The sequence below is a fragment of the Gorilla gorilla genome, chromosome 8, assembly GCF_029281585.2.
Source record: "Gorilla gorilla gorilla isolate KB3781 chromosome 8, NHGRI_mGorGor1-v2.1_pri, whole genome shotgun sequence".
In the NCBI taxonomy this organism is placed as follows: Eukaryota; Metazoa; Chordata; class Mammalia; order Primates; family Hominidae; genus Gorilla; species Gorilla gorilla.
Window position 1 is genome coordinate 135264388 of NC_073232.2, and position 23011 is coordinate 135287398.

At 40.6% G+C, this 23011-nt stretch overlaps 2 protein-coding genes across 5 annotated transcripts in view; one reads left to right on the plus strand and one right to left on the minus strand.

Annotated features, from left to right (window-relative positions):
* Positions 1 to 1972: 1972 nt before the first annotated feature.
* Positions 1973 to 18359, minus strand: IKZF5 (IKAROS family zinc finger 5). 4 transcript variants are annotated; one of them, XM_004050227.5, is made up of 5 exons: positions 18227 to 18359; positions 16561 to 16711; positions 8036 to 8214; positions 5531 to 5713; positions 1973 to 4255 (listed from the first exon to the last, which is right to left on the minus strand). In XM_004050227.5, the coding sequence occupies exons 3-5, from the start codon at positions 8166 to 8168 to the stop codon at positions 3312 to 3314; spliced, it is 1260 nt and encodes a 419-aa protein (XP_004050275.1). In that variant the 5' UTR covers positions 8169 to 8214; positions 16561 to 16711; positions 18227 to 18359; the 3' UTR covers positions 1973 to 3311. The 4 variants fall into 4 exon arrangements, with proteins under 4 accessions (XP_004050275.1, XP_018890460.1, XP_055208256.1 ...); XM_019034915.4 differs by having other exon boundaries at positions 8036 to 8201; positions 18227 to 18356; XM_055352281.2 differs by lacking the exon at positions 16561 to 16711 and having other exon boundaries at positions 8036 to 8201.
* Positions 18360 to 18412: 53 nt separating this feature from the next.
* ACADSB (acyl-CoA dehydrogenase short/branched chain) overlaps positions 18413 to 23011 on the plus strand; it is a 46154-nt gene continuing 41555 nt past the window's right edge. The window contains exon 1 of the mRNA XM_031015710.3: positions 18413 to 18604. Coding sequence (XP_030871570.1) covers positions 18563 to 18604 — 42 coding nt within the window. The 5' untranslated portion in view covers positions 18413 to 18562. The remainder of the gene's footprint in view (positions 18605 to 23011) is intronic.

Below are 23011 nucleotides of genomic sequence, written 5' to 3' on the forward strand. Positions count from 1 at the left end.
CCAGAGTGAGTCAGTCACTTGTCAGATGTGATGTGGATAATTAAGCACAGAGGCAGCCTTCCTCATGTGCCAGGGCACTTAGGGTAGGGCTTGGGGGACAAGAGTCAAGTTAAATGGATCTTGAATAAAGAGAAGAAACTAGGACGGGGACAAGTTGCGGATGTATGGAGCTGTTTTGTTTTTTAAGTCGTGATAAATCTTCTCAGGTAAGGTATTTTAGAAATTCAAAGCAGTGTAGTCATAAAATCTCTTTCTTTCATTAACTTAACATTTTACTAGCGGAAAATTACTAAAACACTAATTTGATCTTATTTTCCAAAAAAGAAAAACCAAGGTCATTAGAAAGTCTTATTTATTTATTACAAAAGCAAAGCTTCATTCACAATATGAACTGCATACTAGATATAGTTATTTCTGCATTAAACTGCTTTCCGGAATCCCTAAACAATATAGTGTATTGTACAACCATAATGCAAGTTATGTTTTGCATACAAAATATGTTCTTTACATCAAAGCACATGTTAACAAAAACAAGTTCTAGAAAGCATATACCCTCTAAGACTAATGAAAACGTCTTTAGCAGGGAATTAAAAAAAAATTAACATTCATTTGATAAATATTTTGTAGAACTTGAAATGAGGATTTTATCTCTGAGTATTTTTTGTAGTATTCCCCTTGTCCAGTTTTTGCAGAAGAATGGCAAACACTTATTTCTAAAATGAAATAGCCCTGGAAACACCCAGTGGAATTTTTTCAAAGTAAATGTCTAGCCTTAACTTGAATTTCAAGAAGTTGTAGCTACATACTACATTAGTAAAATCTGAAATAAAATTACTCCCAGTTAATCTCTTCACAGTTTCTTAAAAAAATATTAGTGGAGATAAATTATCTACCAACTTTAAAAATCTAAACTTATGTTCACTGAACAAAAATAAATTTAGTTTCAGAACATTGCCTGTTAACGGCAAAGTACTATAAATAGTGCATGTTAAACTCTTCCCAACAACTCATTTCTATAAAATATTTGATTAAAAATAAAATGAGAGAAACATTCAATTCAGAGGGGAAGACACGAACATCTTTTCAAATACAGAATAACTCACAGGAAATTTAAATAAAATCTAAATATTTAAAAAAATACCATACCAAAAAAGCCTCTAAGGTAGATTTGCCTCAAACATTTTAGTGCATTTAGAATAACTGTAGCTTCTTAGCATCAAAACCTTTGGGATATCAACTGTGCTCTTTAAGTCAAGGCAAAATTATAATTTTACATTCCGGTATGTAATTATGAAAAAAATCTTTTCCATGTTTAAATTAAAATGCACCTTCACAACATCCATGGTCAGTTGTTAGAAAAAAATGCATTTGACTGAGAATACAGAGTTAATAAGCTGGTTTTAACAAGGGAGTTCTCTTTGTTTCATGAAAATTTTCATTTTCTATTTTGGGGTACTGCTTTTATCTGAAGAATAAAAATGGGAAAAAATAACCACAAAAACTTCCAAATGACAACCTGTTTCTGGCAACTGATAAATACTAAAGCCAAGTTACACACTTGGAAACTACTGCAGTAAAGTGGATCTGAGCAGTCCGTGATTTAAGCAACAATGTAACAGAATTGTAGAATTTTAAAGTACAAGATTTGACAAAGAAGAGAGTTCCAGTTTGGAGAAACTGTCCTTGATGCTGCTCTTTAAACAATGCAGTAGCTTAGACTGGATGCTAAACTGCAAGAACTCATTACAGTGGCTTTCTAGCATCTGAAAGGGAAAGCAGAGATTCCATTAACTTGGCACTTGGGGGTTTTGTGGGTACATACCACCAATATTTCCCTTTCCTTTACTATTAGAGGTCTTTTTTGGTTAATAGATGCTTAATATTCTCTTTAAGATGCCAATTAGGAGCACATTCAACATATGAACAAAATTAAAAATAGAATTTTTGCAAAGTACACAGAAAAGAAACCAAGTTAGTAACAATGTATTTTATTGTTTGACCAAGCTCTCTTCAGAGTACGTGAGTTATTACACAATATAAAAACAATAGCCTCCTATTCAAAATGAATTACTCTATATTTAGTAAGTCTTATTTTTATAAACAAATTAAATGTCATGTTTAGATGCATTTTATATTCATTTCCACACCTTTTTATCCTTTCTTACTAAAGCGATGATTTAGTTTCTACACAGTTTCGTCACTGTACATGAAGACTGGTAAAACTGCAAATAAGAATTACAATTTGAAGTCACAGAAAATATTTTAAATGGCTAATTCTGAAGAGGAGACAAGAATCCATTTTGGACACGTTCTCAGTTTTGTAAATATGACTTCACTATCACATTCTCTCATGTGTTTCCATACCCACCTTTTCTTGGAAATTATGGGCAGTAAATGGATAGAAGGAAGGAAAAGGAATCTTGAGAAATTTGTTTGGAGGCTGCATTTTAATAATAAGGATGACTTCACTTTATCTCTTTGGTCATCAAAGGAATAGGAAGAATAAGAGATTCTCATTATAGTTATCCACCTCACCTAACAGTAATGATATCAGAATGAAGGATTTAAATGAAAGTCAAACTGACAGGGGAAAAAGGCATCTAGCACTCTAGTGTATTTACCTGTGAAAATAAAAATCCAGTGGAAGACTGACATGTGTTTAGACATTGAATAAACAAGTTATTTTAAATATTAAAAGAATTTTCAATTTCAAGTCTTAACTGTTTTACATTTCCCCTTGTGGAAAAAAGAAAATTTTACTAAACTGAAATAGCTTTACTATTATCAGCTGAAATGAAACTACCGATTCAACTTAAGAAATGTGAACTAAATGATATTTCAATTAATAGCAATTTTTAAGGCAATTTCTGTACTAAACACTGAAATGAGTAGTAATAAATTCTGTAAAAGTAATTTATTCTACCATTTTGAAATATGGCAGAAATAACATCCAGTTCAATGCATATTGAAACATCAAAAGTATGGATAAGCCTTGAAGTTTTTATGGACCATAAATGTGAGAAATTCAAATGAACATCTTGTAAGATTATGACTGCACTCCAATTCTCCAATGTCGAAAGGAAAGGAAAAAAGAGACACCAATGTGTCTAACTGTTCTAATATATAAATGACCCTGACCAGATTTTTATGAAAAAAAGGGGAAATTTTATTCCACTGTCAAATTTATATTCTATAAATATAATGTATAAGCCTTGAATTAGCAGACACTTTATTAGGGATGACCAAAACAAAAAACAAAAAAAACCAAACCACAAAAACAGCAAAACTAAGTAAAATATGACTATTTTCAATCAATGTTGGTTATGTTGCCCTCTTGCAAAATGACAGGCAAAATCATACTTGTTTTTACATTTGCATCCACATATATTACACTGAAAAGGATTTTCATACCCATGACATCCCATATGAATAGTGTAAAGGATGTTGTCTGCAAAGTACATATCACAGTGCTGGCAGTGGTGCAGAAGCTGAGGGTCCTGGACCGGCAGGGCTGGGGCTGGGGTGCTTGGCTGGCTGTTTCCTATGCTGGGAGTGCTCGTGTGGGCACTTGGCTCACTGCTTGGACCTGCCACTGGACTATAGTTCCTTTGACTATGGGATGGCCGAGGTTCTGGGCTTGTGGGAGAGGAGCTCTGAGGAATACTTGCTGATACGGCAGAAACTACTGCTTGGGTAGAGGGCTGCTGAATCATGAAAGGCTTTTCATCAGGGCAGGGAACTACATCAGGGGATGCAGGGTTTTGGTTTTCGGGTGGCAGACTGGACAACTGCCCTGCTAGAGTCGAGAGCTGATTCAAAGGGTTATCAACCATGAGTTCTTGGGGGTCCCTTGGAAGGCCACCAGTTGGTGTGGTTTTTGCCATACTTTCATAGGAGTCAGTCTGGATATTTGGGATTTCGTGGGTAAAATCGTTAAGGTAGTCTGGTTTCTGAACCACCATGGAAGGTGGACTTAAGTTGATTAGTGCTCTTCTGCTATAGCCCAGATTGCTTGTTTTCTTCTGTAAAACCCCCCACATTTTCTTGCTGCTTAAGGAAGACCTAGTACCTTTAATTGGTACCATTTTATGCTTGCGCCTTCGATGATGGGACAAGTTACTTCGATCACTGCAGCGGAAGGAACATAATTCACATTTGTATGGTTTTTCTCCAGTATGAGAACGCATATGGGCTTCCAGATGACGCTCATAAGCAGATGCAAATGGACAAAGATGACATCGATGAGGTTTTTCACCTGTTTCAAAAGAAAAATGATGGAGAAACTACAAGAGTAGTTCATTTATGGAAAGTTTTGCTTGTCCATTCATTGGACAACTGGAAATTGATCAAAAAGAAAATGCTTTCAGAAAGTCATATTTGCATAGCATATGAGATTGTTAAAATTTGTAAATAAACCCACAAACTGAAATAAAGCTTAAGAACTCATCAGCAACAACCTGAAATATGCATTGATGTTGTATTAGTCAATACAGTATAAAAACTGTTATGGCTTCGAATGCATTTAGAGAGAAGAAACAGTACAATTGAAATATTCTAGTAATAGTCTTACATAATAATGAGTTTATCAAAAGTATGTCTCAGAGTTATATGTTCATGTATACATTTATATAAATTCATATTCACACACATACACACATATGCATACCCTTTGCTCACAGAAAAAAAATACAAAAAAAGCTTTTTTTAAAGTCCTTATATGAAATAGAAAGCTCAGAATTGAAATGGGCTTGCTAGTCTGAGATATGCAAAGCATCCCTTCAAAACTGCTAGTGCTTCTCCTCCATCTTCCTACTCTTCAGCTGCCAGAAGGAACAACTATAGTTAATGTTGTTAACTGAAGACTGCCCAATTATGTGAAATAAACATTTGGAATATGAGATTTAGAGTCATTCATCTAGTAAGTATGTGTCACATGCCCTCCTAGGCTCTGGGGGTACAAAGATGGTCTTGTCACAATTGCCCTGTCCTCAAGAGGCTCTCAGGCTACAGTGATGTGATGAATGAGCACAGGATGCATGAAGCACACAGGAAGGACGTCTGACCTGGTCTTGGGCAGGGGGCAGATGTAGTTGGGAAAGTTTCTCAGAAGGGACAGCTAAAGTGAGATCTGGGATTAGCAGTACCATCTGCAACTGTATACTTTCTGAAACTTTTCCCCCTTTCGGCAACTGAAACGTAATAGGATAAAGATTAAAACATTTTATCACATCGCAGTGCTTTAGCATTATTCCTTCCCAATCTGAGAGGCAGACAGATGTTGAGAGATTATTTGGATCAAGAGGGAAACACGGCTAAGGAAGGAGAGGATCTACAAAGGGCATCACTTCTGACCTGTTTGTATGTTGTTATGTTGTTGCTTTGAAAAATGGAGTAACTTTCCCATTTATTCGAACTTTACATAAACCTTCATTTTTGAATACTAAAACTATTTCTATGACAAACCAACCTGCCCCCCTTGGACCCTCTCCTGCCCTCACAGAAATGCTTTTTCCAGCTGTCTTTCCATTACCTGTGTGGATTCTGATGTGTTCAATAAGCCGGGCTGTTCCTTTGCTGGCATAGTTGCAGTACCGACACTTGAGCTTCCCATCAAAGGTCCTTTCAAACCCGTCTACTAACATTCCTGAGTTTTCATCCAAGGAAACTTCAACAGATGGGTGATCAAGTCCATTTTGATCACCATCTGTTCCAGCTATAAACAAAGTACCGCAAAAGAAATTATGCATCTCAGAATCAACTCAATTTAGCATTTCAGTTTTAAGTGGTTGAAAAATCTTATAAATTGACAGTTCACTTCTCACAAAAGTTAAGTCCATTTTATAACAGACTTTCTGAACTGAGGCTAATTTTATACAAAAGCAGCAATACATTCTGTATTATATTCTGAGAACCTTTTATTGAGGGATCTCAAATTATTTACACAAGGCCAGTGCAGTGGCTCATACCTGTAATCCCAGAAGTTTGGGAGGCAGAGGTGGGGGGATAGCTTGAGGCCAGGAGTTAGAGACCAGCCTAGCCAACATGGCAAAACCCTGTCTCTACTTAAAAAAAAAAAAAAAAAAAATTACAAAAATTAGCTGGGCATGGCGGTGCACACCTGTAGTCCCAGCTACTCAGGAGGCTGAGGCATGAGAATCGCTGGAATCCAGGAGGCAGAGGTTGCAGTGAGCCAAGATTGTGCCACTGTACTCCAGCCTGGGCGACAGAGCAAGACTGTGTCTCAAAAACAAAGAAAACAAAATTACTTACACACACATTGTACTGGTCCTTAACATGTTTTTGAAGAAGTGAACAGGTGAGGAGGGAGGGGAATAAAGAGATTCACTGGAGAGTGATGGCACAGTTACACACAGGTGTTTAGCACCCTCGCTATTTCTACAACTGTAACTGGCAGTCAAAGAATCTCCAAAACCCTAACTCTATTTATTTTAGTCTGAAGCACTGAATAAGTTTTCCACATCCCAGTGTTTATATGTACGTTCTAGATCTCTGTTCCATTTAGGATCTTAAAATTCTAATTAAGCCCATAAAGGAAAGTATCATCCCTGATACCTCTGAAGGTTAAGGTTTTAAGAATCTCAGAGATAAAACATGTTTGGCTGTTTGCTTTTAATCTAATCTGACTACTTTTTTGTAGAAAGAAACTGAAGAGACCTGATGCTCATAATCAGGAAAATCGGCAAATGGCTGGGACTACAACCCTGGTCTCTTGAATCCTGTTTGGAAATCTGTGCGTTAGGAGGGAAATTTCCATTCCTACAGCTTCATGGGAAAAGGTCTACTCCATTTCAGGAGGTAACAGTGCTGGCATGCACAATTCAAGCCCCCTGCTTCACCGGTTCCTCACTCCTCACTAGGAGAAGTGATTCTGCTGGTTGAGACAAGACCAATAACCAAGAGGGCTACACTGCATTCGAGGGACAAGGCTCAGTGTCTTCCTCTCTCCCACTGTTTTCCCAAGCCAGTCACTATCATATTTTAATGTGTATGTGAATTACTTGGGGGATCTCATTAAAACACAGATTATAATTCAGTAGATCTGGGGTGGTGTCTGGTGTTTTGTATTTCTAACAAGCTCCCGGGTGATGCCTGGTCCCTGCTGCCAGTCCCTGCATTATAAGGCCGTACCCAGACTATCTAGGTCAGGGGTCAGCAAACTTTTTCTATAGGCATGAAATAGTAAATACTTCAGGCTTTGTGGGCCATATGGTCTCTACCACAACTACTCAACTCTGCTGTTTTAGCAAAACAAACAAAAACAGCTACAGAAAATATGTAAACAAATGAGCATATCTGTGTTCCAATTAAATTTTCTTTATGTGGACTCAAGTTTGAACTTCACAGAATTTTCACGTATCATTACATTATTCTCCTTTTGACACTTTTAAAACCATCTTTAAATGTAAAAACCATTCTTAGCTTGCAGGCCATACAAAAACAGCAGTCCAGATGGGGCCCACAGGCTATAGTTTGCTGACCTCCGAGCTAGGTTAGGAATAAATTCCAGTTTTTTGTGGCAAGCAAATTAGACAAAATTTACCTCTAGCAGGCTCAAGGAGGTCACGACCACTTTCTCTATTTTCATTTCTCTTCTTGGATAGGTAAACATGGTCAGCCCTTTCTTCATTTTAAGAGAGAAGAAACTGAAACCCCTATTTTTGTCTCAGGTCGAATCCAGATTTCCTGATGGCCTAATGGTTTGTATAGTGAAGCTGATGTTCCAATCCCCTTTGGGTTCTTTGTGTCTAATGCTAGCTCATAAAAACTGGAGGACAGGAAGGGTATTTGGAGCCCCTAACCTTCCAACAAGACCATAATGCATCTCCAGACCATGTTAAGTACTCTCCAGCAGAAGTCTGATATGTTTAAAAAAGGGGGAAAAAATGCCCTGTATCTTTCTAGAAAAAACAGAATGATTCACATTAACGCGCAGTGGTCTTCACAGTAACAGCTACACGCAATCATAGTACGTGTATAAAAAGTGAATTGCTTAGTAGTATTAAAATGAGTCTACCTCCCTGAAGAGCCTCTGCTTCTTTGTCCCCACTAACTGATCCAGAAATCATGTTCACGTGATGGGTCTGCTGAGTCAGGTATTCCTGAAAATCTTTCACGAAGTCCAAAGGCTCTGGTTTTTTTTCACCCATCTTTGCTTTTTTAACATTTACAGTTTGTTATACCTAGAAAACAAAACTGAAATAATTTTACACTATTTAGGGAGATCTAGTACATAGCAAACAAATGACAAAAGCTATTTTGTGCAAGACACTATATAAAGCAAGAGAAAACACAGTGCCTGCCTTTCAGCATCTTATAATCTTCCTGGTGAACTAAAGACATACACAAAATGGCAAAAAATCAATATATTTAATAATTAAATATAAATACGGATTCAAACTTAGTCATAGAGGATGGGAAGAAATTTCAAGGGCAGAAAAAAAGAGAAAACAAGTTCAGATTAAAGAAATAAGAACACAAGCAGAGATTATTGATGAAGAAGACAATAAAGAAACCAAGGAGGCCGGAGACCAACATAGGGAGAACTTGTCCCTACAAAAAAAAGTGTTTTTAATTAGCTGAGTGGTGGCACATGCTGATGGTCCCAGCTACTCAGGAGGCTGAGGTAGGAGAATTGCTTGGGTCTGAGTGGTCGAGGCTGCAGTGAGCCGTGATTGCACCACTGGACTCCATCCTGGTCGACAGAAGGAGACTAGTTTCTGGATGATGGACATGTTTCTAATCTGTGCTATTCCTACGCAGTTGCTACTAGCCACATATAGCGACTGAGGCACTTGAAATTTGGCTTATACCTATGACCTGTGTTTTTAATGTTATTAATTTAAATAGAAATAGCTGCATGCAGCTAGTAACTACCAGCAAAGGCTCTTAGACATAGTGTTCACATGAATGAGTAGTCTGCAAATAAGTGGTCTAGAACTAGGGGTTGCAAAGTTTTTATGAAGGGCCAGATAGTAAATATTTTAGGCTTCGCAAGCCATGCTCATCTTTGCTGCAATTACTCAACTGTGTCACTGTAAGGAGCCACAGACAATAGGCAGCCACAGACAATATGTAAACAAATGGGTGGGGCTATGTTCCAATTAGACTTTATAACAACAGCCGTTGAGCCAGATTTGGCCTACAGGCCTTAGCTTCCCAACCCCCGCTCTAGAAATATCCAAATCACCACCTCTACTACCTATCATCCTATCCACTCCAAGACTAGGGAAAAATAAAAAAGTAAAAGAAAATCCCTGACCGTAGTGTAGAAAGGGAAAGTCTCTTGTGGGTTCTGCAATCACAAGCTGGTCTTCACATAGGTTTATGGCCCAAATTCACAAATAAAATAGCCAAAAAAGTTTTGTAGTAAGAATAAGATGAAGTCTAGCACCTGGGATAAAAAAGGTCTTTTCTTCCAGGAAAAACAATTTTTATGAAAATAAGTACAATTCTCTGGTAAATATACCTTATAAAATCTTCTTTTTCTAAACTCAAACTATTTAATGAATAATTTTCCATCTAAAAAAGCTTCCATCTTTAGTAGCCAGTGGTAGACAAAAAATTACTCACTTTCAGCATATATGCTTAACTTTTTCTTGAAGTCTTGTACATATATAGAAAAGCACATAAATCATAAGAGCAGAGCTCAATGAACTGTCACAAAATGAACACATTCATAAAATCAGTACCACAATCAAGAAACAGAAGGATGCCGGCATCCCAGAAGCCCCCCTCGTGTACCCTTCCAATGCTAGGACCCTCGGCCCTGACAAGGGTTACAGCCATCCTGACTTCTGACTCTGTAGATTAGTTTTGTCTGTTCTTCAGCTTTATGTAAATGGAATCACACACTATGAACCTTTGTCTGGCTTCTGTCACTCAACGTTGTAATTCTAAGATTCATCCATATTGTTGCATGCAACTGAAGTTTGCTCAAATTTACTGCTGGAGTCTGTTGTATGACCATGCCACAACTAATTTACCTCTTATACTGCTTTTAGATCATTTGGGTAATTTCCAGTAATTGGCTGCTGTGAATAAAGTTTCTATGAACATATTACTACATGTTTTTTGATTACGTACATTTCTGTTCGTTGTATAGGAGTGAAACTGCTGGATCAAAGGCATGCATATATTCAGTTTTAGATAATGTCAAATAGGTTTTCAAAGTGATTATAGCAATTTACACTCCCACTAGCAGTAAACAAAACTGCTGCTGCTCCACATCCTTGACAATACTTGGGCATTTTTTGCCTTTTTCGTTTTAGCCGTTCTGGTGGGTGTCTGGTGGTATCACATTAGTTTTAATTTACATTCCTTGATGACTAATGAAGATGTAAACTTTTTAATATATACTAATTAACCACTTAGATACCCTCTGTTGTATAATGTCTGCTCATACCTTTTGCTTATTTTTCTATTGTGTTGTCTTTTTCTAATATGGAAGAATGCTTTATAATGAGTCCTTTATTAGGATATGTGCATCTTAAGTATCTTCTCCCACTGTGGTTGCCTTTTCATTTTCTCTTCTTTTCTTTTCTTTTTTTTTTTTTTTGAAACAGAGTCTCACTCTGTCGCCCAGGCTGGAGTGCAGTGCCATGATCTCGGCTCACTGCAAGCTCCACCTCCCAGGTTCACGCCACCTGCCTCAGCCTCCCGAGTAGCTGGGACTACAGGTGTCCGCCACCACGCCCGGTAAATTTTTTTGTATTTTTAGTAGAGATGCGGTTTCACCGTGTTAGCCAGGATGGTCTCGATCTCCCGACCTCGTGATCCGCCCACCTCGGCCTCCCAAAGTGCTGGGATTACAGACGTGAGCCACTGCGCCCGGCCTTCACTTTCTTAATGGTAATTTTTGATGAACAGAAGTTCTTAATATAGGACAATTTACCCATTTTTATCCTTTACATTTAGAGTTGTTTGTGTCCTAGTTAAGAAATCCTTGCCTACATCTTACTTGAAGATGTTCTCCTATACTTTCTTCTAAATGCTTTTTATTTTACCTTTCATATTTTTATCTGGACTTGAGTTTTGTGTATGGTGTGAGATAAGAGTCAAAGCATACTTTTTTCCAAAGAGATATCCAACTGTCCCAGCAATGTGTACCTAACAGATCAGCCTTTCTCTACTAAGCTCTGATGTCTTCTTTTTAAATCAAATGATTATATGCATGTATGTGGCTCTGCTTCTGGATTCTCTGTTCTGTTCCACTAGCCTATGTGTCCTTGCTGCCATACCAGATACTCTTAATAATAAGTCTTGCTATCACAGTAATTTAAGTCCCCCTGCTTTGTTTTTCTTCTTCAAGAATAGGCTGTTCTTGGGCCTTTTCAGCCTAAGTTTTTAAATAGTAGAACTGTAGGGTTGAGGCATGAGGGGGTTCCGCAAAAGCAGATTTTCCAATTTACAAAAATATGACCAACTTTTTAAGAATCAAAACTTCTTCTCTGACTTAACTCGAAATCTACTGGAAATAGACCAACATTTGACATACCATTAATATGAATTATTGTACTTTACAACCACTCAGTAACACAGGGCTGTTTTTGTTTTCCCTGTTTCCTGGCTTCAGACTGATCTATCTTATTTTCGTACTTCTTGTCTTCTCTCTTCACATCTAGTCTCTTCTTTGTTCCAAACATATTTAGCCAAATAAGGACTTACAGGTAACTGAATTCTCTTTTCTTAATTTAATACTTGTGAATCGTTCCTTTCCCCACTTTTTAGAAGCTACGGTAGTTCTAGGGGCTTTTAAAAATTATTAGTGGCCGGGCGCGGTGGCTCACGCTTGTAATCCCAGCACTTTGGGAGGCCGAGGCGGGTGGATCACGAGGTCAAGAGATGGAGACCATCCTGGCCAACATGGTGAAACCCCGTCTCTACTAAAAATACCAAAAAAATTAGCCGGGCATAGCAGCAGGCGCCTGTAATCCCTGCTTCTCGGGAGGCTGAGGCAGGAGAATCGCTTGAACCCGGGAGGCAGAGGTTGCAGTGAGCCCAGATTGCACCACTGCACTCCAGCCTGGCGACAGAGCAAAATTCTGTCTCCAAAAAAAAAATTATTAGTGCCAGGCACGGTGGCTCACATCTGTAATTCCAGCACTTTGGGAGGCCGAGGCAGGCAGATCACGAGGTCAGGAGTTCGAGACTAGCCTGGCCAGCATGGTGAAACCCCGTCTCTACTAAAAATACAAAAAAATTAGCCAGGCGTGGTGGCAGAAGAATTGATTGAACCCGGGAGGTGGAGGCTGCAGTAAGCTGAGATTGTGCCACTGCACTCCAGCCTGGGAGACAGAGCAAGACTCCGTCTAAAAAAAAAAAAAACCAAAACATTATTAGTATTACTACCCCTTTTCAGGCAGAAAAGCCTATTTTTTAGAAAAGTCTAGGAAGTTGAGGCTACTGAAAGTTTATCCTCTGGACAAGTAGAGTATAGTCAACTCTATATCCACAGGTTCTGTTATCTGTTGATTCAACCAACTGCAAAACAAGATTATTTGGAAAAAATGGATGGTTGCATCTATATTAAACACGTACAGACTTTTTCTTTTCTTTTTTCTTTTTTGAGACGGAGTTTCGTTCTTGTTGCCCAGGCTGGAGTGCAATGGCGCGATCTCGGCTCACTGCAACCTCTGCCTCCCAGGTTCAAGCAATTCTCCTGCCTTAGCCTCCAGAGTAGCTGGGATTACAGGTGCCCGCTACCACACCTGGATGATATTTTTTGTATTTTTAGTAGAGACGGTTTCACCAGACTTTTGGGGGGGTCATAATTCCCTAAACAATACAGTATAACTATTTACATAGCATTTACATTGTATTAGGTATTATAAATAATCTAGAGCTTAAAGTATGCAAGAGGATGAGATTGTGAGTTATATGCAAATACTAAGCCATTTTATATGAAGGACTGGAGCACCCACAAATTTTGCTATCTACAGGGGTCCTGGAACCAGTACCTACCAGATACGGAGGGACAACTTTAAGACTATGAACAGGGACCTCCCTCAGCCTTAGTTTCCTATTTTGTAAAATGGAATCATAATCCAACTTGCAGTGCTATCTTAAGTTTTATAGGTAAGTATACATAAAGCGTATTGTGACATGTATCACATATGGTAGGCTATCAGAAAATGGCGGCTATTTTTCTAATAATTATTTTTGTAGCAAATAGAAAAAATGGTTATAACTTGGATTTTAAAGTTCTCACCACCCCTGATTCAGTTATTCCCCTTTTTCTATGGGTTCATCAACGTGGTTGAAAAATATACTGAGCATCTGTTTCTTAGTTACAACGAAACAAACATCTTCCACCTTAGTCTCAAGTAATTCCAATTTGCAATTTTTCAAATCACTTTGCAATTTCTCAAACAGATCTTTGCTTATTTTACTTATAGGCCACCTCTTTAAATCACTTGCTTTAGTCTGGCTCAACTTTCTGAATCTTAAGGATTATTGTTGGCTTTTGAACACATTTGTTTCCGTTGTTTTCTCCCCCATCTTATCATGTTTATTTGAACTAGTTCTCTGTTTCTTTATCATTGCGTTACTATTTGTTTTGTGACTACAGTTGATTGTGCTGATTACCTGTCCTTTAAATTTGCTCTTGGTGGGAAAATGTAAGCTAGTCAGCTCCAGTGAAAGACTATCAAGAATAAGATCTGGGAAAATATTTTTTTAGTTTGTAAAAGCTGTATAGCCCTATAGATTGTCTGTGTTCTAATTATAAAAGCTATAATTAAGAAAGAAATCCCAGTATTTACATTGTAACTTAGCATCACTTCTTGCCAATCAGTTCACATGAAAACTAATACATTTCTCCTGGAAAATGTCTGAATATACTTTGACAGGCTTCTGGAAGCAAGATAATCCTTACCCAGTCTTGATTAGAAAGCATAACGTTGCTACAGTACAACATGTGACAGTGCAGTAAAAACACACAAGACTGCCAGAAAGCAAGCAGAAGAAAATGATATTTTTATACATGCATCTCAAGTTTAAGAACACAAATGAGCCTAATTACAGAGGATGGCTGGCATATTTTGACAGTCTTGGCTATTATCACATTGTCACATTATAAACTTCACTGTGTTCCTTGCCATAAATTGTGTGCTGCTTTTCAACCACAATGCATGATAAACTTAAAAAAAAAAAAAAAATGTCTATGAAATAGAGAACACTGTAACATTGCAAACATGAAGAAAAACTCTTCTTAAATTAGAATTTTAAATATATTAGTATGCTTTATAACCTTAAACATCCTGTCATGATTTAAAAATTAGGTGTCATTTCGTCCCTAAGCATTTTTGTGCCCACTTGACCTGTATGGCCTCTATCCCATATATCCATATACACAGGGTATGACAGATGCTTGCAAAGCCCTAGTCTATAGTAGAGACATATATGAATGAAAGGTGCCTAAAGTGAAGTAGAGTCTTGGGCTCAAAACTCAGCTTTCTACATCTCAAGTCAATATTTCTAAGCACAATAAATTGAAAAATAGTAATAATTCTGAAACTGGGCTGGACATGGTGGCTCATGACTATAATCCCAGCACTTTCAGAGGCTAAGATGGGAGGACTGCCTGAGCTCAGGAGTTCAAGACCAGTCCAGGCAACAGAGCGATACCTCATCTCTAATTTTTAAAAGAAAAAAAAAAAATTCTGGAACTTTTACAAAAGACTTCCTCTTATAGAAAGAAAATAAAGGTTTTCTATCCGAACCATTTTCCTGTCTTTGATGTAATCATCATCAGTCTCAGGTCTCAAAGTTTAATCTAGGAACTCCACAAATTAACTGATACCCAGAGATGCCTCTAAGGCATTGATAAATTTTAAAACCTTTGCAAACATAACAAAATATACTTTAGAAAATCCACAAGCTATAATTTTTTTAGTGGTATCTTTCCTATACTGGACATGAACTCAATACCTTGGTGTTTGTTAGCCAAAAAATTACTTACTTTACACAAAATTTCAATGTGTGATATCATGTCATCTGAACAAGAAATATACTTAAGTATTTTCCAGTATTATTATAGATGTGGGTGGTGTTATTACAACTCAGATGTACTCTTTCTGCTAGTATCGTCATGGACTGAATGTTTATGTCCCCAAAAGCTGATATGTTGAAATTCTAACCCCTAATTTGATGGCATCTGGAGTGGGGCCTTTGAGAGATAATCGGGTTGTAAAGGTGAAGTCCTCTAAATGGGATTAGTGCCTTGTGAAGAGATCCAGAGATCTTGCTTCCTCTCTGCTCTTTGCCATGAGAGGATACAATCAGAAAGCAAGCCCTCCCCAGATACCTGATCTGCTGGCACCTTCATATTAAGATTTCCCAGCCTCCAGAACTGTGAGAAATAAATGTTTGTTTAAACCACTCAGTCTATGGTAATTTGTTATAGCAACCTGAACTAAGATATCTAATCATATCAACCAAAGAGAACAATATCCCCATACTTCATGATGATTGTTCCTTATGATATAGCAAAATTCCCAAATCCTTCCTGTGATTATTCTGATTAAAGTTAAGTTGAATATAGTATGGAATTCCATGGGGTGTAGGTGGATATCTATATAGAAACTGGCTAGGGTATACCTAAAGTATTGTCATGCCAGTAGCGTCCCCCAAATTATTATTCAAGGCTCAAAATCAATGCTTTCAGAAAACAACCAGAGGCTATGCAAGCCGGTAGGGGGAAAAGAGGTATAAGAGAATTAAGCTTTGATATCCCAAAGAACAGGAAAACCTCTACCTCAAGTAGGTAATTTAGGCTAATTTCCGATCTTCCTTGGTTTCTGATAAAGGATTTATTTTGTATGAAGTCGTCTGATCTTTCTTCTTCAGTCTCATAAATGGGAAGCTGTTGATCAATGCAAGCATATATACAAGCACACACACACAATTACATGTGTGTATATATGTGCACCCCCCCAGCCTCTTAACCAGTAGCTAATAATTTAAAACACAGGCACTGAAATGCAAATTAGAAGGCATTCACAACTATGAAACAACCAGAGAAGAAGCTCTCTAACCTATCTTCCTTCTTCCTTCTATCTTTTTTATAAACTGTGGGAGAATTTTGAGAACATGATTAGGGAACAGCAGGATATGTTTCGTTCACCTAGCATTCATGAGAAGTCTTACTTCTCATGGGTAACCATAAGGAAGAATACAATATTAGCAACTAACTTACTTACATAATAATTTATGGGTAAGGCAGGCCTATACACATAAAGTGATTACAGTTCAATAGATGTGTTTACCCTCCATAGCCTAATAATTATGGTCACTGAGATTTACTCTGCTATAGAACACATATAAACAGACAACGTTGACAAATAAGGATTGGTTTCTATGGAGTAACATGGGCCTTCCAAAATAATTGGAACACAATTCCTGATTTCAGAACTGTCAAAAACTCTTGAAGGCAAAAAAGGAAATTATGAGGCTCTGAGAAATCAGAAATCAAAACATAAAAATAAAACATAAGTAAAACCATATTGAAAGAAATCCAGAAGAGAAATTATACAATCTAACCTTTTCACCCCAAATCTGTTCCTCCTTTTTCTTGCCACTCCAACATTGATGAAATGTAGAGTAATTGAAATTTACTTCGGAGATACAGCAAGGGACTCCAAAAGGCCATGGAGAGAGAATTTCAACTAAAATTGAAAAGCCATACAGAGGTCTGCATAAAAAACAAACAGCACACCACAAATCAAAACCTTTAAGATAAAAACTTAATTAGCATCTACAGGTTGAATGAGCTAGTAACTTATGCCAATCTTATCATTACATTAGCTGAAGAGAAAACGAACTGACAGATTAATCAAAGAACAAAGCAGTAGCTTCACTTCAGCAAAAGCTCCATAGGATCACCAAAGAATAACTGGTGTGACTACCGTTTTCTCACTGGTGGATTAGTTTTTGGCAAGATTTTTAATGTCTAAATTTAAGTTAAACTTCAGTTTAAAGAAATTAAGATTAACTTCATTTAGTCACAGCACACTTCTAAAACGGTCAAGCTTAGTACTGCTGAACGGCTGTAGTTGCATAAAAACAACGCATAGTCCTAAGGAGGGAAATGGGAAAGGGCTTTAAATACAAAAACAAAAAAACATGCACACCCGATAAGGGCACATCTGAATTCCATCCTTCTTACCCTATCATAACACAAAACAGTTACGGTTTTCTGGGAAACATCCTGGACCGCTAGGGGAAAATAACACCAGACATTTCAATTCACTGTAACGAACTCTCATCAATAATAATAACCTTTAGCTTCTGTGACAACACGACAGAAATCAAAATTAAGTTGAATTTTTAAAATTGTTAGTTCCGACGTTTAAAAAAAGTTGTTTTAAATACATTCTGTTCTTTCAAAACTGGATTTCCTCAGATCACACAATTTAAGACGCCTTTATGTCTTCTTCCGCTTGTCACACCTCTTTCAGGTTCTGACCAGCACACCAAGGGGACTCTAAGCAGGCCACGTGGTTAGTGTTTGCTAGAACTTGTTTAGCTTCAGATCCAGTAATCGAGCATGCTAGGCTTGGCTACTCGCGCTCCACACAGTTTATCCAAACATCTAAACCCCGAATGAACCTGAATAGTTATTTGCTACAATGTCTTTCTCAAATCTCACATGTTCCTAAAATAAGGGTGCCCATGCAGTAGAGACGGATCCGGGCAGGATCATTAGATAAAATACTAAGGCTTTAAACGTCCTTCTCCCAACGATCAGCCTGGGACCGGCGTCGGGGCAGCAGCCTCACCAAGATTCGGAGCGACATCCTCGCCAGGATTCGAAACACCTAGGAGACCCGCGCCCGGCTGACTCCCAGCCCCTGGGACTCCGTGAAGACGCAAACCTCGGGACGCCTCCCGCAGAACCACCTGTCAGAGCCAAGCAACAGTCCCCGCCCCGGAGCCTCCGAGCTCCTGCTCGAAGGCGCTGACAGCAGGAGACCCCGCTCCCTCGGGGTTCTCGCGGCCATAGGCGCCGCAGTCCACCGCCCTCCGGCAAAGGAGGTCCCGGGCCATCACCTGCCCGCCTACCGACCACGCCCGACCCTCCACTGAACTGAGTCTCCGTCCGGATCAGCCGGCCCGCCACGAACCCAGCTCCAGTCTCCGGCCGCTCCTTCTTATCCGCCCTGTCCCGCCGCGTCGCCGCCGTCCGAGCCGGCAGCCTGCTACTTACCTCCTGACAACTGCATCGAGTAAACCACACCGCCTTGTTAAACGCCGTCGCCGCCGCCGCCGTCTTCGTCACCGTCGCAGTCTCCGCCGCCATCTTTGTTGTGTCTCCGACTCCCTTCCCGCCCCCCTGCCTTGCTCAAGTCTCGCGTGAGCAGGATGGAGGGCGAAAGCGAGGAGGGGCCTGTTTGTCTCTCTTGGGGTTCCGTAGGCAGCAGGGGGCAGGGATTAAGGCGGGGGTGTGTGCGGGGCGGGTACTGAGTGGGCGGGGCCTTGCTCGCTAACTCCCAGGGGCTGGCTAGAGACCCAGAGGCGCAGAGCGGAGAGGCCTGCGGCGAGGATGGAGGGCCTGGCAGTGCGGTTGCTGCGCGGCAGCAGGCTGGTGAGTGCGTTCGAGGCTGGCGTCCTGGGGGCCCAGACCTTGGCCCCTGGCATCGCAGCTGGCAGAGTCTTCTAACGGGCCTCGGGGCTCCGGCCTGAGCCCCGCTCCACGTCCTGGGTCCCCAGACTCTTTACCCGCGGGCAGTCTATGACCCCGACCCCCTTCAGGCCTCTGGTGGAGGCAGCTGGTGGCAAGGGGGTCGGGGCTGTCTAGAAGCTGCTTTGGCGGAGCAAGTACCTTGAGTGCAGTCGGAGGGTCGCGTCCGCAAGATGTCCTTTGCAGGCCGTTGCGTCCTGAGAGCCACCGAGTCTGGATCTCTGGATCTCTGGATGCATTTTGCACAGGTGTCACCTCCCTGATGCCCTCACCCACCTTTCCCGAGTGATTACATTTCACACCCCCTCCCCCAAAAAAGATAGTTAAAATATAGGCCCAGTCTCATTCTGAGCAGGTGTCTCCCTGTCCTTCCTTCCGCGGCCCCGCTCAAAGGTAGTAAGGGACTTCGGAGTTGTTCGGGCTTCCCGGCCAGGGACAGAGTTCCCTCTGCCCCTTATCTCATGTCTGGAGCCTGGGTATCTTCCGTGGATAGACTCACCGCCGCCCAGGGGAGCCGGAGCCGGTGCCAGTCCCTCTTCCATGAACTTAAGCTGAAACCAGCCTCTTGTTGTGCTTAATTCTTATCTGTGCACCCACACAAACTGTTGATTCTTTAACAGCCCCTGTGTTAAACATCCTATGCTCTTCACCCCTTGGACCTATTATATAGCATGCTTTTCAGAACATACACATTTGGATACACTTGTATTTGTCAGTACACTTCACTGGGAATTTTCCCAGTGCTTACGTGTGCTTTTCATGTTTCCTTTGCATTTGCTTTAATGAGTTAGGCTTTCCAACTGCTGCTTCAGTCTTATGCCCAGAGGCAGAACTCTTACCTTTTTTCTCATTAGAGATAATTAATGTTATTTGACTGTTTTACAGGCCTGAAGTGCAATAAAAAATAGTAAGTGATTATTGTTTAATACTGTTTATAATTGTTGGTTAATAACTTAGCAAAGAAAATTTCTTTGGTTTTACAATTTGACTCTGTTTTAGAGCCAAAATTTATTGACCGCATACTCTGTGGTAGGCACGTTCTCGTTCTACCTGAGTCATCTCAATTCTCACAACCATCTTAACAAGTAGTTTAATCTTGCAGATGCTAAAAAAGAATAATAACTTGCCCACAGATAGAAAGTGATAGAGCTGGTGGTATTCGAACTCTGGTCTGATTCTAAACTTAACCTTCATATACTACTGTCTCCCCTTCCTTAGAGACATCAAAAACGTATTTTGTTTGAACTTTTGGTTTATTGTGGCTTATAGTCCTTTATAGTTTTTGAAGCTCTTTTACATAAATTAGCTAAATTGATTGAACATCGACTGTAGCAAAGTGGTTAAGAACGTAGGTTCTGCAGCTAGGCTGCTTGGATCTGAACCCAGGCCCTCTCACTTCCTAGTGGTATAACCTTGGACAGGTTATGCTTTGGGTCTCGGTTTCCTGGTCTGTAAATGGAGAGAATAATTGTGCCTATTCCAAAATTGTTGTGAAAATTAAATGAGTTCATATGTTCATGTAAGGCACTTAGAATAGTGCTCAGCATATAGTCAGCGCTCGGTAAATATCAGCTCTTACTGCCATGCATGAAGCATTGTGTGCTATGGCAGATGTAATAATGAGTAAAACACTCTATCTCCAAGAAGTTTATCTTTTAGGGGAAAGGTTAGAACTATATGCAACTAACCCTCATGTAGGTGTGGAACAAATCCTAAGGGGCTACAGTCTGCGTGCAGATTCAGAAGATAGAAATGACTAGGACCATTGGGGAAGTGATAGGCTCTTTGGAAGCTGGGTTAGAGTTTAGGAGGGGAAAGGAGTGGTCAGAAAACTGCAACAAAAGGGGACTGAGGCCACTTTAGGGAATTGGGGGTTGATCCTTTTGGATTGTGAGGAGCCATTGAAGGTCAAGAGCTTTGGAGTTTCCTCATGCCACAGTGTAGGTAGATGGCTGTGGACACAAGTGGCATGGAGTGGGGAGAAATGCAAGGTAGGGCTAATTTTGGTTTCTATCCAGAGGCAAATGGAGAGCTAGCATTTACTCACTTATTGTAGACCACGGACAGCATTTTACACCCACTACCCTATTTACTCTTCCTGTAAACCTCTGAAGTAGGTATATTAGTGGCTTCATCTTGCAAATGAGGAAGTTGGAGGCAATAACCAGTGTTCCCAAGTCACATAACAATCAGATTGCAATGCTGACCTTCAGCCTACCCCTGCCTTCTCAGAAGGTCTCTCCTAGTCCTGCAGATGGATTAGAACTGTCCTGCCCATTTGGTCTAAGCAACCCAATTAGTGGAGAATTGGACCTTGTAGTTAACCTGTGGTTCCAAAGCATTTTAATGTAGCTTGATATCTTTTTTTTTTTTTTTTTTTTTTTGATACGGAGTCTTACTCTGTCGCCCAGGTTGGAGTGCCGTGGTGCGATCTCAGTTCACTGCAACCTATGCCACCCGGGTTCGAGCGATTCTCCTGCCTCAGCCTCCCGAGTAGCTGGTATTACAGGCGCCTGCCACTGTGCCCGGCTAATTTTTGTAGTTTTAGTACAGACGGGGTTTCACCATCTTGGTCAGCAAGATGGAAATGGTCTCAAACTCCTAACCTCGTGATCCACCTGCCATGGCCTCCCAAAATGCTGGGATTACAGGCGTGAGCCACCACACCAGGCCACTTGATGTCTTTTAAGAGATGATTTTTTTTTTTTTTTTTTTCAGACAAGGTTTCACTCTCTTGCCCAGGCTGGAGTGCAGTGGCGTGATCATACCTCACCGTAACCTTGAACTCCTGGCTCAAGTGATTCTCTGACCTCAGCTCCCCGGGAGCTAGGACCACAGGCATGTGTCACTGCACCTGGCCAATTTTTAAAGTGTTTTGTAGAGATGAGGTCTCACTGTGTTGGCCAGGCTGGTCTAGAACTCCTGGCCTCAAGCGATCCTCCCACCTCACCCTCCAAAATGCTGGGATTACAGGCATGAGCCACTGCACCCAGCCAAGAGGTGATTCTTGACAAATATCCTTGAGGTGAATTCTTGTTCAGTTAATTCTCTGGACATCTGCCGGACAGCAGCTGCCAAAATACATATAATTCTTGTTGTTCAACTTTTTGCTCTTCAACAAAATCAGAAGTATTTTTTCTGGACATATATTTGGCATCCAGGTAGAGAGAACACAAATGGTTTGAATGTGTCCCCCAAAATTCATGTGTTGGAAGCTTGATCCCCAGTGCGGAGGTTTTGAGTGGTGGGGCCTAATGGGAAGTGTTTGGGTCATAGTGTGTCCAGAATTGGTGGGTTCTTGGTCTCACTGACTTCAAGAATGAAGCCGCGGACCCTCACGGTGAGTGTTACAGTTCTTAAAGGCGGCGTGTCCAGAGTTTGTTCCCTCTGATGTTCGGATGTGTTCGGAGTTTCTTCCTTCTGGTGGGTTTGTGGTCTCGCCGGCTCAGGAGTGAAGCTGCAGACCTTCACGGTGAGTGTTACAGCTCTTAAGGTGTCGCATCTGGAGTTGTTCGCTCTTCCTGGTGGGCTCGTGGCCTCGCTGGCTTCAGGAGTGAAGTTGCAGACCTTCGCGGTGAGTGTTACAGCTCATAAAGGCAGTGTGGACCCAAAGAGTGAGCAGCGGCAAGATTTATTGCAAAGAGCTAAAGAACAAAGCTTCCACAGTGTGGAAGGGGACCTGATTGGGTTGCCACTGCTGGCTCGGCAGGCTTATTGGTCTGTTTTACAGACTGCTGATTGGATTGGTCTGTTTTGACAGGGTGCTGATTGGTGCATTTACAATCCCTGAGCTATACACAAAAGTTCTCCACCTCCCCACTAGATTAGCTAGATACAGAGTGCTGATTGGTGTATTTACAAACCCTGAACTAGACACAGAGTGCTGATTGGTGCATTTACAAACCTTGAGCTAGATACAGAGTGCTGATTGGTGTATTTACAATCCCTTAGCTAGACTTAAAGATTCTCCAAGTCCCCACCAGATTAGCTAGATACAGAGTGCCAATTGGTGCATCCACAAACCCTGAGCTAGACACAGGGTGCTGATTGGTGTGTTCACAAACCTTGAGCTAGACACTGAGTGCTGATTGGTGCACTCACAATCCCTTAGCTAGACACAAAGGTTCTCCAAGTTCTCACTAGACTCAGGAGCCCAGCTGGCCTCACCCAGTGGATCTCGCACTGGGGACGCAGGTGGAGCTGCCTGCCAGTCTCCCGCCTCGTGCCCACACTCAGCCCTTGGGCGGTTGATGGGAGTGGGCATAGTGGAGCAGGGGGCGGCGCTCGTCGGGGAGGCTCAGGCCGTGCAGG